The sequence below is a fragment of the Haemaphysalis longicornis genome, unplaced genomic scaffold (genome assembly GCF_048455015.1).
Source record: "Haemaphysalis longicornis isolate Haplotype H1 unplaced genomic scaffold, Haemaphysalis longicornis Haplotype H1 scaffold_1, whole genome shotgun sequence".
Classification (NCBI taxonomy): Eukaryota; Metazoa; Arthropoda; class Arachnida; order Ixodida; family Ixodidae; genus Haemaphysalis; species Haemaphysalis longicornis.
In genome coordinates this window covers 350,575,890-350,588,210 of record NW_027526203.1, presented here as the reverse complement: position 1 = coordinate 350,588,210, position 12,321 = coordinate 350,575,890, and the positions used below count along the sequence as shown (strand labels likewise).

General features: G+C 45.4%; 1 protein-coding gene across 1 annotated transcript in view; it reads right to left on the bottom strand.

Annotated features, from left to right (window-relative positions):
- LOC144154339 (importin-4-like) overlaps nucleotides 1-12,321 on the bottom strand; it is a 90,522-nt gene that overhangs the window by 56,250 nt on the left and 21,951 nt on the right. The window contains exons 10-13 of the mRNA XM_077685840.1: nucleotides 10,756-10,839; nucleotides 7,839-7,985; nucleotides 6,006-6,059; nucleotides 445-554 (exon numbers count right to left, since the gene is read on the bottom strand). Of these exons, the coding sequence (XP_077541966.1) occupies nucleotides 445-554; nucleotides 6,006-6,059; nucleotides 7,839-7,985; nucleotides 10,756-10,839 (395 nt within the window). The remainder of the gene's footprint in view (nucleotides 1-444; nucleotides 555-6,005; nucleotides 6,060-7,838; nucleotides 7,986-10,755; nucleotides 10,840-12,321) is intronic.

Sequence of the window (12,321 nt, the reverse complement as noted above, 5' to 3'; positions counted from 1 at the left end):
GTTCATGCTGACACTCAGCTTCACAAACAGCGTGTGGATGAGTGCCTGATATACAAGAATAGAAGGCGACGAATCGCAATGGATGGGAAGTACAACAAGGCAACATTGACGGACGTTAAAACCATGCACCCTTAAAAATGGAGCAACCAAAAAAGGGGACAGAAAACAAGACAGCTGAAGTAGTGTGTCTGCTCTTTTTTCTGTTGTCACATTTTTTGTGCTAACTTGTTTTCTTTATGCCACACAAATAAAACAAAGGGCTGCCCATTATGAACGATGTCGCTTGCCACTGCAAATAGGCTTAAACAAGCACTTAAGTCATTTGGAAACATTGTGAGATTACTTTTGCAGATTAAAGTCTGGAGTCCCCAGGCAATGAAAGTACTTCACACATGCCAGAAATGCTGACGAGTAATAACTTGAGCATGCATGCTGTGTGCTTACTTCTGACGAATGGCTTCAGAGCATCCTTCAGCAATCACAGCAATAGCAATGTAGGCAGCCCGTTTTTCAAGGGGGTTCTTGCTCGCCAGTCCCTTTTCAACATGTTGCGACTGCATTTTGAAAATAGATAGGGCCAACGATACAGATCACCACCACGGGAAAAGAACTAAGTGAACAAGCCAGCATAAGGAGAGCAGGCACAAGCAACAACATTCTTATTAGTGCCTTCTCTCACGTGTTGTCCTTGCGCTGGAAGGACAACACGCGCTAAAAGGTCTTTTGGTGTGCTGAAAGCCAATGAAACAATTTCTAAGACTCAAAACAATGTGGTTCCAAGCTTCCAAGCTAAGTTAGCATATTGCCTGCAGTATGTTCTGTATTTCCTTTTCTTTTTTTTTTTGCAAACAAGGTCTTGCATTATATATAAATGATCACCAATTCAAGTTTGCTAAGGTCGATTTCGTCTCTTGACAACCTCACAAATGAAATCCGACAGTGCCACAACAGGAAAATTCATATCAGGTGCTCCAACAGACGATCTGCGCATGTCGAGAAAATGTTACCTTTTCATGGGTGCACCACAAGACAGCGCTCTAAAGAAGTGGACAATCCACTGCGCTGCACACGAAGGATGGAACTGAACTGCTCTCGCCATTTTTTTTTAAGTCTGGGCAGAAAGAATGCCTCACTGTATGTTTTAGAAAAATTTTCAGACAAGCTCTGCCCTACCCTGTTTCACCACTCACGATTTGTGACGTCACAAGTTGCGTGCAGGAAAGCATAAAAGGTGGCAACACTGGTTTTCATGCTTATGGCATTTTCTGCATGGATAATAAACTACTGCTACCACGAGTGGTATATTTATAGCCCCGTAATCTACTGACAGGGGCAAACTTTTTTGAAGTTTTAGTGTCCCTTTAGGACATGTACAAACAGGTTTGCCTCAATCGGCAGACTACAGAGCAGTGAATGCATATATACCACTCGCGGTAGCAGCAGTTGCTTATCTATGCAGAAAATACCATAAACATGGAAACAGGTATTTTCACCCCAATGTCTTCCTGCACTATGCTTTGTGACATCGCATATTGTGAAGGGTGAAAGGAAATTGGTGGAGCTTGTCTAAGTTTCCTGAGACCAGTATGAAAGCAAGTATGTGTAAATGTAAAATAAATGGATGCACGAACTCCTGCAGAGCACAAGCTTCAAGAAGAAGAAGTTTCAAGAAGACAAGAAAACACTGCACAGGTTCATTTACTACAACTGCTGGCAAGATTTGTCTCAATTTCGATTTCGGTCCAATTTTTTGCATAGTCCTTTTTAAAGGGGTATTGACACAAAATTTTGAAGGCGAGATAACTTCGGAGATAGATTGGTGTGAACACACATACATAATCTGCAAAATATCAGCGGCAAATAGAGCCTAGAACACATTTAAAATCAATTTTAAAGTGTGCGAAACACAAGCGAGCAGCCAGCAATGGACCTCGTGCAATCGACATTCCCTGGATATTTTGTAAATAAACAACCCCCAAACACGTCACGAGTTTGCGTTGGCCGCTTCCACATTGCCGTGTTTTTGCCGGCTCGCCGCTCAAATAGGAGGTCGGAGCTTCTGCTCTCGAGCAACGAACGACCCGATTGTTGGCGGTGAGGCGCCGCAATTTCATCGGCTCATTGGGCAGCTGGCCGCGATCTAGGTTCTACAGCAATTCCAGGCACTCTATTTTTATTGCTTTTTATTACTTTGGATGCAAAAACGCACTGGGGACACAAAAAGCCCACTGAGCGCGCTGCACGGTCACTGCGCAGGCAGCGGCCACGGCCGCGAAATGGCGCAGGCCGATGCAGGTAGTTCGAGCAATAGCTTGTTACCGCTGTACATAATGGGACCCGAGTCCCAAACATGGCAGAGCACATGAGGAAGGAGTTAATGATGCGATGGCGGGTTGCATTAAAAATCGTCATCTGCACCGCTTACGAGAGCAGAAATCGAATATCCCCCACGGTGCTAACCCGAACACATCTGTAGGTGGACCTGTAGGCAGACTGACCAGCTGCTCCAGTGCGTCTTCCCACCCACTGTCTGCAGCGTCGCGCGTCGTTCTCTAGCCACGGCAGCAAATCAGTACGTGGGGGCATCCGCAGAAACTGCCAGCGACGCGGACTTGACAGGGCTACGGCAGCTCTGCTCTGCGATATCCATCCGATGGTCACGTGGTCAGCTTTGTTTACACAAAATCTCACATTTCGTGGCACCCGCTGAAACCGAAACTGCGACTGGCTGCATTGAAAACGCAGCTAATTAAACAACCATCGCACGCTGAAGCAAATGAGGTTTCCACACGTGACAAGTACCGTAAAAACCCACGTATAATACGAGCTTTTTTTGCCAAATTTTACTGTGTAAGATTTGTGCCTCGTATTATAGGCGGATCCCAAAGTTTACAGCCGAAATTTTGCAATTTCGGTTTCAGCAGAGGGTGCGCCATCTTGCGGTGGCGTTGCTGGCTGCTGCTTCTCTCAGCCGGCGCCATTTTGATTGTTTTGACCACGCGAAGGATCTCGGCACGTTCAACCCAAGTCTATCATGATGTCGGGTGCACGAAAACAGTATTCGGCTGCAATTAAAAGAAAAGTTATTTTATGTGCCGAGACCATCAGGAATTGCGCCGCAGGACGGCAGTTCGGCGTCACCGAAGGCAGCATTCGTGGGTGGAGAAAGCAACTGGTGCTTGACTGGAAAAATAAATGTTTTCTGTGCTCTTTACCTCGCATTATATGCGGATGAAAACTTTTTTTCTGGTTTTGCTGTCCCCGAATTACACCTCGTATTATACGCGGGTCCGTATTATACGCGGGTTTTTACGGTAGGTCATTAGCTACTTATCACAACAAAAAAAAAAACCAAGATGCAAATTTTTTGTGTCAGTGCTCTTTAAGTACCAGACCCGCCAACCTAGCAATATGAAAATTCAGGAAACTGGAGCAGGCGGGAGGGGGTGATTTTTTTTTTTAATTTACACTTTGGAAATTACTGAGACTGGAGATTGACATCCGAAAGGGTTAAGGGTGTTTATTTTGAGCTGCTTTGTTCTTGCATCATGAGACAGACAGATGCAAACATTGTGATGCCTTTTCCCTCGCTTTCTTTCGGTACAGTGCTGAGCACACTTTGGGGCCAGCCTTTGCAAGCTGCAACCAACAATCCGGCAGTGACCAGGGGCCGAATTCTCTAAAACGCCAGGCGTCGCTTTGAGTGCGGATCAGGCACCAGATCAGCCAAAAAAAGCACTGTGGCAAGGGCACAAAGCGACGGGTACTGTTCCCCGTCATTTTGCTGGTCGCTTTGCGCCCTTGCCACAGTGCTTTTCTTGACTGATCTGGTGCCCGATCCGCACTCAAAGCGACGACCCTGACCCCAGAACACACGCCGTTTCAAAGCGACGCCCCATTGTTTTAGAGAATTCGGCCCCTGGTGCACGGTGCGGGTGCACATATATACATAGTGCTTTCAGAATATATTTAGCAATACTCTACAGTATGGTTACAAGGAACAAAAAGTATGTGGCGAGTGCTCCTCCCCAGCATCACATATGTCGCAGCAGGGAACACTTAGTACACACGTGATTAAGTGACCACTTTTCATGAGATTAGAGTAGGCATTCGTACAATCAGGAGATGTGGTTGAAATTCAAGAGTCTTTTGGACATTTCGGGAGAGTTGGTATGAAGTACTGTCAGAAGCCTTATGCGAGTAAAAACCATGGGTAATACCCGTCACACGGGCACTTTCAATCCGGATTGAAGCGAAGTGCGATTGACTTTTCGAGTGCGCTCGACGCACCGCTGCTGTTACACAGCACGTTTCGGGTCGAGAAGTTGCACCAGTTGCACTCACGTTCGCCAGATGGCACTAAAAATGTACTTTGCGGCCGGCATCTAGTAACTGCGCAGTCGTAGTTATAAATAACTATATAAATCTTACTGCATTTGGGTCAAGTTATTTGATTCATATATACAGACTCGTTTGAGGCACTACGTAGCATTGAGGACCCAAAAACAGAGGACGCCACTGCTCAACGCATCCGCCAGATACTCCAGCACAAGCAGAGGAACGACGTTGACGCCAGGGTCACCTGGACGCCAGGACACGTCGGGGATCGCAGGGGTAGTAACGAGGTGGCACATGGTCTTGCCACCTCACAATCTGGAGTTCTACCTGTTCATCTCCAGCCTCTCCTGCTCCAATCTCCCAACCTCCGCGACCACCCCTACGCGGACTCGCTGCCAGGCGGCCACTTCGAAATGGCGCGAGTACGACGCTGCCTCTGGTTTCTCTACCGCGAGAGATTAAAAAGCATCACCCCTCCACAAATCTAAGGATTTACCCCTCAGCCGATCGCAAGAAATATTTATCAACAAAGTACTCGCCAACACGGCCACTACACCTCATATCATCCATAAATGGCAAACGCTTGCTGACCGGAAGAAGGGCATTGGCACCGCTGCCCCCTGCACATCTGCCTGTTGTCACACTGTGTGTGAAGCAAACACGGACCATCTTGTTCTGCACTACTCCGCTTTTGATATTCATAGACTGAACCACAATGTTTTTCAAAATTCAGATATAGAAGCATTACATAGGGACATTCTCGAACATCCTCAACACTTGGTGACCTTAGCCCAGTTTGGCGTTGCCAGTGGCTTGGCGAGCGAGGTACAGTGTGGACGGGCTTGTTCCCGTTCCAGCTGGCCGTGTCGCTTATCGTAAGCTGCCAGCTTCTTGGGAGTACGTATGACACGTGCCCCACCCATTTGGAAGTAACGTGCAGCCAGTGCTGGCCACTGGCACGCTGATGCTGCTCCACCCTGCCCACCGCTGCCACTTGAGCTGTGCTTCACGTAGTAGCTCGCTGCGCACACACTGCTGCAAGAGATCCTTTTCCGCTCCACTTCTAACTCCTCTCCAAACTATTTTTTTCACGCATGCACATGGGTTGTGCTGGAGAACTCTTCTGTGCACACAGGGCCACCAGATTTTCCGTTTGCCTAGCCACATAAAGCTGAATTTTAAAAAAATGTACGAAGAAGAAACAGAATTCAAATTTGGGGGGTTCAACGGACCGAAGCTACACCTGTACTGGAGGCGCGATGCAGTGGAGGGATCCGGATTAATTTTGACCACTTGGGAATCTTTTAACGTGCGCTAAAAATCTTGACAAACGAGTGTTTTTTGTTTTCACCTCCATCAGAAAAGCGGCCACCAGGGCCACGTTTGAACCCGCATCCTTGGGCCCAGTAGCGCACCGCCTTCGCCACTGAGCCATGCAGCGGGTAGAGAGGAAACAGAGCAACAGCATTACTGTACTGTAGCTTGGTCTGAAACTCCAGGAAAGCCATCACAGACTTTGGTTGTTTAACAGCACAGGCTTTGGTTGTTTAACAGATGGTTGCTTCACAGATCTTACAACAAATATTTAGGGTAAATATTTTAGCATTCCTGACGTCAGGGTCACGAATGCACTAAATCATTCAAATCAGCAGAAGCAGATAACTCACCAGATGTGGCAGAAGCTTTTCAGGAGGAAGGTGGAGGGCCATTGTGTCAAGCAGCTGAAAAAATAGGAAGAGATACATGTCAATCAGAAGCATCGAAATATGCTAAAACCAAGTTAAGTACAAGTTTGGGAGTTTCAACTGAATCCAAGGAAACTAGTTTGATTTATTAACCTTAAATTGCATATATAGTTTGGATATCATATGGTTTGCATAGCATGTACTTTGTTCAAATAGTGTAAAAGCTAGGGTTCCGTACAGAATATTTGGCTAAAAATTCAAAAAAATTTTCAAAGATTTCAAGGACGTAAAAAAGGCAAAATTTAAGAACTGTTAGCAAAATCGTATTTTTTCACGTGACTTAGGAAAGGAGCCCAGTATTCACATTATTTTCTTTTTAAACGGCCGCTGCCTCCGCCTCTATCTTTCACTGTTCGGCAGAAACAGCTCGCCTTGAATGTTTGTTGATAATTACCACACAGTTGATATACACAGTCAATAATTATCAACGGATTGATTGATTGATTGATTGTAGGGTTTAACGCGCCGACGCAACGCAGGCGATGAGGCGCGCCGTAGTGGAGGGCTCCGGATTAATTTTGACCACCTGGGGATCTTTATCGTGCGCCGAAATCTCGTACACACGGGCGTTTTTGCTTTTCGCCTCCATCAGAAAAGCAGCCGCCGCGGCCGGGAATCGAACCCGCGACCTCGTGCTCAGCAGCGCAATGCCTTAGCCACTGAGCCACTGCTGCGGGTAATTATCAACGGAGATGAGTAAGGATATGCGAATAGCGATTTTTTCTTTCCAAGTGAATACAAAGCAAATGTTTAGCAATTTCCAATAAGGAAACTGAAATTTACAATTTCTCCAGCGCACGTGAGTAACTAGCCCGTAGAAAAATGAAAGGCTCATTCGAGCTCTTGCTACTCGCACAACAATGTTCAGTTTGGTTTCGCCACTAGTGAAGTTGCCTGCATGCCAAGGCAACTTTCCTTCCTTTTTGTAATACGCTCATATGAGAGCATGCATTGCCTTTTGAGCAAAATGGAGAGCCCCACTGCTGCCCATTCACCAAACTGGAAACCCAGTCGAGGGGACTACCTCTGCATGTTTAAACAACAAAAAGTACAACCTGTTCAGAAATTTCAGCAGAACTATGTTCTTTACTTCATGTGAATGACCAAAATTGGCGGATTTAATTGCCGTTCGGCACAAATTACACCTGACAAGCTCAAATAAGGGCGCGCATGCACTCTCCCCCAGCCGGTCCGCCGCTGTCCGCAACAGGGCGTAAAAGCCCTCTGGCAGCCGGGCGAGGCAAGCAGCCTCTTAGAGCGCGGCTGGCTGGGCAGGTCCGAAGTGTAATTGGTCGTGGGTAGAGGTCACCACATGAGATGAAAGTTGCGCCCATGAAACATGAAACATCAATAAAACTACAAGCAGGCAGATAGTTTTTGTGTATTTTATGCCATAGAAAAATTTTGCAAACCCTTTTAAATGACCGTTTTATTTTTCTACATACTAAAGATATTGTAAATTTCTTATTTGAAATCGCTAGGAGTCTGTTGTGATTAAAAATATTCTAACAAAATCACTATTTGCTTCGCATTCACTTCAAAACCAAAAAAACTTAACACACCCTCTACTAATATCCTATGTGCCTTGCTCAGACTCCAAGTAGTAGTCTGTGAGCACACTGCGTAAAACCCTGCATCAATTCTGCACGTGCTGTGCCCCCATTATGATAAGACTAGCCTTCGCATGCTCTTCGCACAGCATAGTAGCAACCAAACTTAATCGGTCACACAAGGTGGCGCCTCGTGCCCCATTACCTGGCCTGCAGAGGCACTTGGTGTCTGGCAGTAGCGCTCGTCCTCTTCCTCCCGTTCCTCTTGTTCCAGATCTTCCTCGGACACTTCCACCATGACGGGGAAGAGCGCATCCAGTAGCTCAGGGATCAGCTTGTGCTTCACGATTGTCTGCACACACAGCCAGCAGCAAGGGCAAGCCACATTGGTCAACAAGAGAACAGCAGGTCGCTCCACAAAAATGGCAGCTGCAATGCGCCCACGGATTTTCAAATGTTCAGCCAGAGAAATTTCCTCACTATAATGGAGCAATTTAAAGAAGTTACCAGTCCACAAGTTACTAGTAGCTTTGGTTTCGAACGAGAGAAGAAATATCAGAGCAATCCCTTAAAAACGAACACTGCATTAGTCAAAGTAAATGGTAGCAAGCTACAGTTCTCTTCCTGACATGCACAACGAATTACGTGCACTGCTTTTTTCTCCTTTTTTTTTCACTTTTCTTTCTCCTTGCACCCAGCTTAAATCTTAAAAAAGCAGCTTGCACTGCTCCTGTTCTAAAATTGGGCAGGGAGCAGTTAAAGCCCAGTTATTTTGTTTTAAAAAAAGAAGCTATTGCTACCGTCACCTGAGAGAAAATAGTTATGCTAGCTGTGAAAGTGCACCCCGAAATTGCGCCTTGACATTTGCGTACATTTGTAATCTGTTCTTAACGCAACCAATGAACAAGGCAATAATAAACATTGTTAAACCTTGTGACTTATAAGGAAAAAATGCCGACGTGTAAGGTGACCTGTAAAGTGACCCATAAGGAAATAATGGATGTAACTAGCCACGGCGGGTTTTCTTTTCGTAGTTTGCTTGGTTCTTGGTGCCCCTGCTTTGACATTTCAACCAAAATGCCATTTGCAATACAAGATAGCAATGGAAGTCTGTCACTTATGATTTTTCATGAAGCGTGAAAGGAAGCACAAAAAGATAAGAGCTCCTGCTTTGAAGTGGTAGAAAGGACTGAGACCCACCCACCACTTATTTGCCTCTTTTTCAATACACACTAAGGATGGCACAAACTTCAACGCTGCAGCTAAGATTACCAGTTGCCCTGGGATGACACGCAATAGTAAGCAATCACAGACTTCTTTGCAGCAAAGCCTCTGTGAAAGAAAGTTCTATGCGAGTAGGCACAAAGTGGGCACATGCAATGCAAGTGAAGATTGTGGCTATTTCATTGAAGACCACCGCACAGCGAGTTGCTATTTTGCCCGCTGTTTACTTGGGGTACACGCAGTCCTCCTAGCGCATAACATTTGTGGTAAATGTTATGCAAATGTTATGCAAATGTCCCCCCACGGCAATAAGAAATAATGGTCAATCCCTGCCATCATTCGGCATGTTTACGTGTCACAGAGCCGAGACGAGGCTCCTGCTATTAGACAATTCTTTCATCCCTTTCTGGTCAGCAGAGGCACCGTCCTTATGTTGCCTGCTCGCCATTGGTGGGCACTGTTGGCACTTTCGGGTTATTTAGCACTGCATGCCACACAGCCACGCGTCATCGTACTCATTTGAGCTTGTACTTGTTTACTTTAACCGTTTTGTCAACTCTCCCCACAGAGACCTCACAATGCTAGTGAGAAGGGAAAGTGAACATCTTGCTGAACGATGCAAACTGACATTTCGCAATCTCTGCAGCTCTTAACCGTCTTTCCCGATGAGAACGCAAAAAAATGTTGCTGTGGAGTGACAAGCTGCGAACACAGCAAAAAGAATATAGGAAGTTTATCATTGCGTACCACCAGTCAACAAGCTGTGGCAAATGTGGCTACAATGCACCAGGCTCTCGGAGGGGAACAATCAAAAATAGATGCCACCTTGTGACTGAGGCTTCCAGAAGAAATCAAGGTGATACTATCTACTGTGCTTGCCATTAAAATTTATAGCCAAATGCACCAGGTACAAAATGCGCAAGCTGCACCACGGCTTTGTGCCGGTGCTCCATATGAAGCAGTGCCTTTAGCCGCATTAGCCACTCCGTGTACACAGCTGGACAAAAATTAAAGAACTTTGTCGCCCACGCAACTCATGTCCCGGCTCCACCGTCTATCAAGTGATGGAGGGCATGTGCATGGAGTCCCCCTGGTCAATCTGGCTTTAAACCAGAGACTGTTGGTTGAAGCACGCACATTTGAGCCTATCACTGCCATGCTATAGAGCAGTGCTAAGTTCCCCAGTGCCTCAATTGGACTGGAAGAGGAGAGAGGAGCACAAAAATATATCCTTTTGATATACAGAAAACCTCATTAATGCTGACCACATTTGCAAAATTCTTGTGGAGTAAATTAATAGAACTGTGCTGTGTGGGACCATGTGTGTACTGTAGCATTGGCAAAGGGCATTTCAGGAATCCCTAAAGTGTAGAAACAGCCCTGTCCACAAAAGTGACTCCCTTATGACTTTTTTTTTTTAATTAGCTATAGCTGAAACTTGATTTTACAGAACCCTGGCATACAAACAGTTACAAATTTCGATTTACTGGCAGCGTGTTACCAGGTTAACTGTTTTCAGATACCGTATTAATGAATTTCTTCCAGCCCATCTTGTGACATTAGGCTGAAATTGTATTTGAGATATATGAGCAGGAGAAGCAAGCATTTTGGTAGGTTTCATCATTTCTTCAGAAATATACGCACATCCAAAGGCAGTGCTTTCTCTGCTGCAACAAAAGTTCAGTGATTCTGAAAGCAGAGCTGCTATCTACAATGCAAAGCAAATGATTGCAGAAGAACGAGGGAAAGAAAGAAGTATACAAGCGAGATTTTACATCCCCTTTTCATGTGCTCACTTGTCTCCCATGTTTCACTTCCCATCACGTGCACCCCCCCCCCCCTTCCCCCCCTACTAGCCACAGCTTAGCAGCTCTTTAAACACCCAAAGAAAAACAAACCTTTTTCTTGACATTGACCAGCCAGCCCAAGATGTGCATGGCTCGCACACGCAGCGTGCACTTGTTTTTTGCCTCCCGAGCAATCTGCAAAAACAAAGGCTGTGTCACTTCCCCTTGGTTAGAGTGGGTTTTCCAACCTAATTAAAAAGAAAATTGCTTCACTTTAATACAATGTTACATCTTTTGGTTTAGCTTCCTGCCAATGAGTGCTGTACTCAAAATGACTGCAAATACTTATGAAGGAGAAAGTTAACAACTGGCCAGTTTGAACGGAGGTTGATGACTTCTGTGCTTTAGGACCCATTTCGTGTCCTGCATTTCTTGCATATTAAGGCATGAGCTCACAGTTTTGAAAAATTCTACATTTGGGGATAGTGAGAAGAAAAATTACCCATCCTGTCAGGATCGACAGGTTGTTCCTGCAGGGCAATAAATACACTAATTCCCTAAATTAGAGCTTCCATAAATAGAGAAAAACAACTGGAGGACATGGCACATCCAGCTAGGTGGTTGACGAAAACAAGGTTTGACGAGCCAAAGAAGGTGATGAAAAACTACATGGGGCTCTTCTATATGTGGAAGCCTAACATTATGCACACGGAATCCACAGGAGAGAACAGCTGCACCAACAGGTAAGCATGAAACTTCTACACAATACCACTGCGTCTCACTTTTACACTCATTTTCTATCTTAAAAAAAATTTTACAGTCTAACCCTGCTACAATGAACTCCGCTTCAACGAAATATTTCTAATTCCCTGTCAGCTAGCCATAGAAGTCAATGCAACAAAGCCGTCGCCACCATTTGTCGGGCTTATTTTTGATTAAACAAAATTGCCGCTCAGTGGCGCCGGATTTGAACAGTTATTTCACGGTAAAATAAGCACAACGCCAGCCATCTGTAGCTGTTTAAGCATTCAGGGCACTTAGTTTCACTGAAAACTAGCGTTGTGCGCCCACACCACCGCCAATAAATAAAAACAGACGTATAGATGGATGCCAATGCTTGCTGCTAATAATAATGTGGCTGGCCGTCTTTACACGACGCGCAGGCAAGGTTTGCCAAGCCGGGGTGCTACAGCCAATCCGTTGAAATCGCACGAATGTGCCAAATGTACCGTGCTAGTACAATGAAGTAGAATATGTAGTGCTAGCGCTGCACAGTCATGTATGCATTGTGAGCAGCTGTCATTCCCATTTTCCATCTACCGTTCTTTATAGCCAAGAGCAAAAATCATGTTTGCGTGTTTCGTCTTGAACCCGCATCATCCTATCTTAATTGCGCGCGCGTGCAGCTTGCCTGCCAAGGTCAGATGCCGTCATGCCCAGAGCTCTTCAATGTAGGCAGTTGTGAAACTCTGCCTCAAAAAACGGCCCGCACCAGGAACCCCCAAACTCTGGATCATGCACACGGTGGCACCACTGCGGCCACCACACACACTATACAAAAAAAACACACTAATTATTCAAACTGATAATTTAATGTTACAACTTTATTTTAAAGGTGCACAATCCTTTATTTTTGTAATTTCATAGGTTATTGATTGCTTTTTCAACTCAACCTTT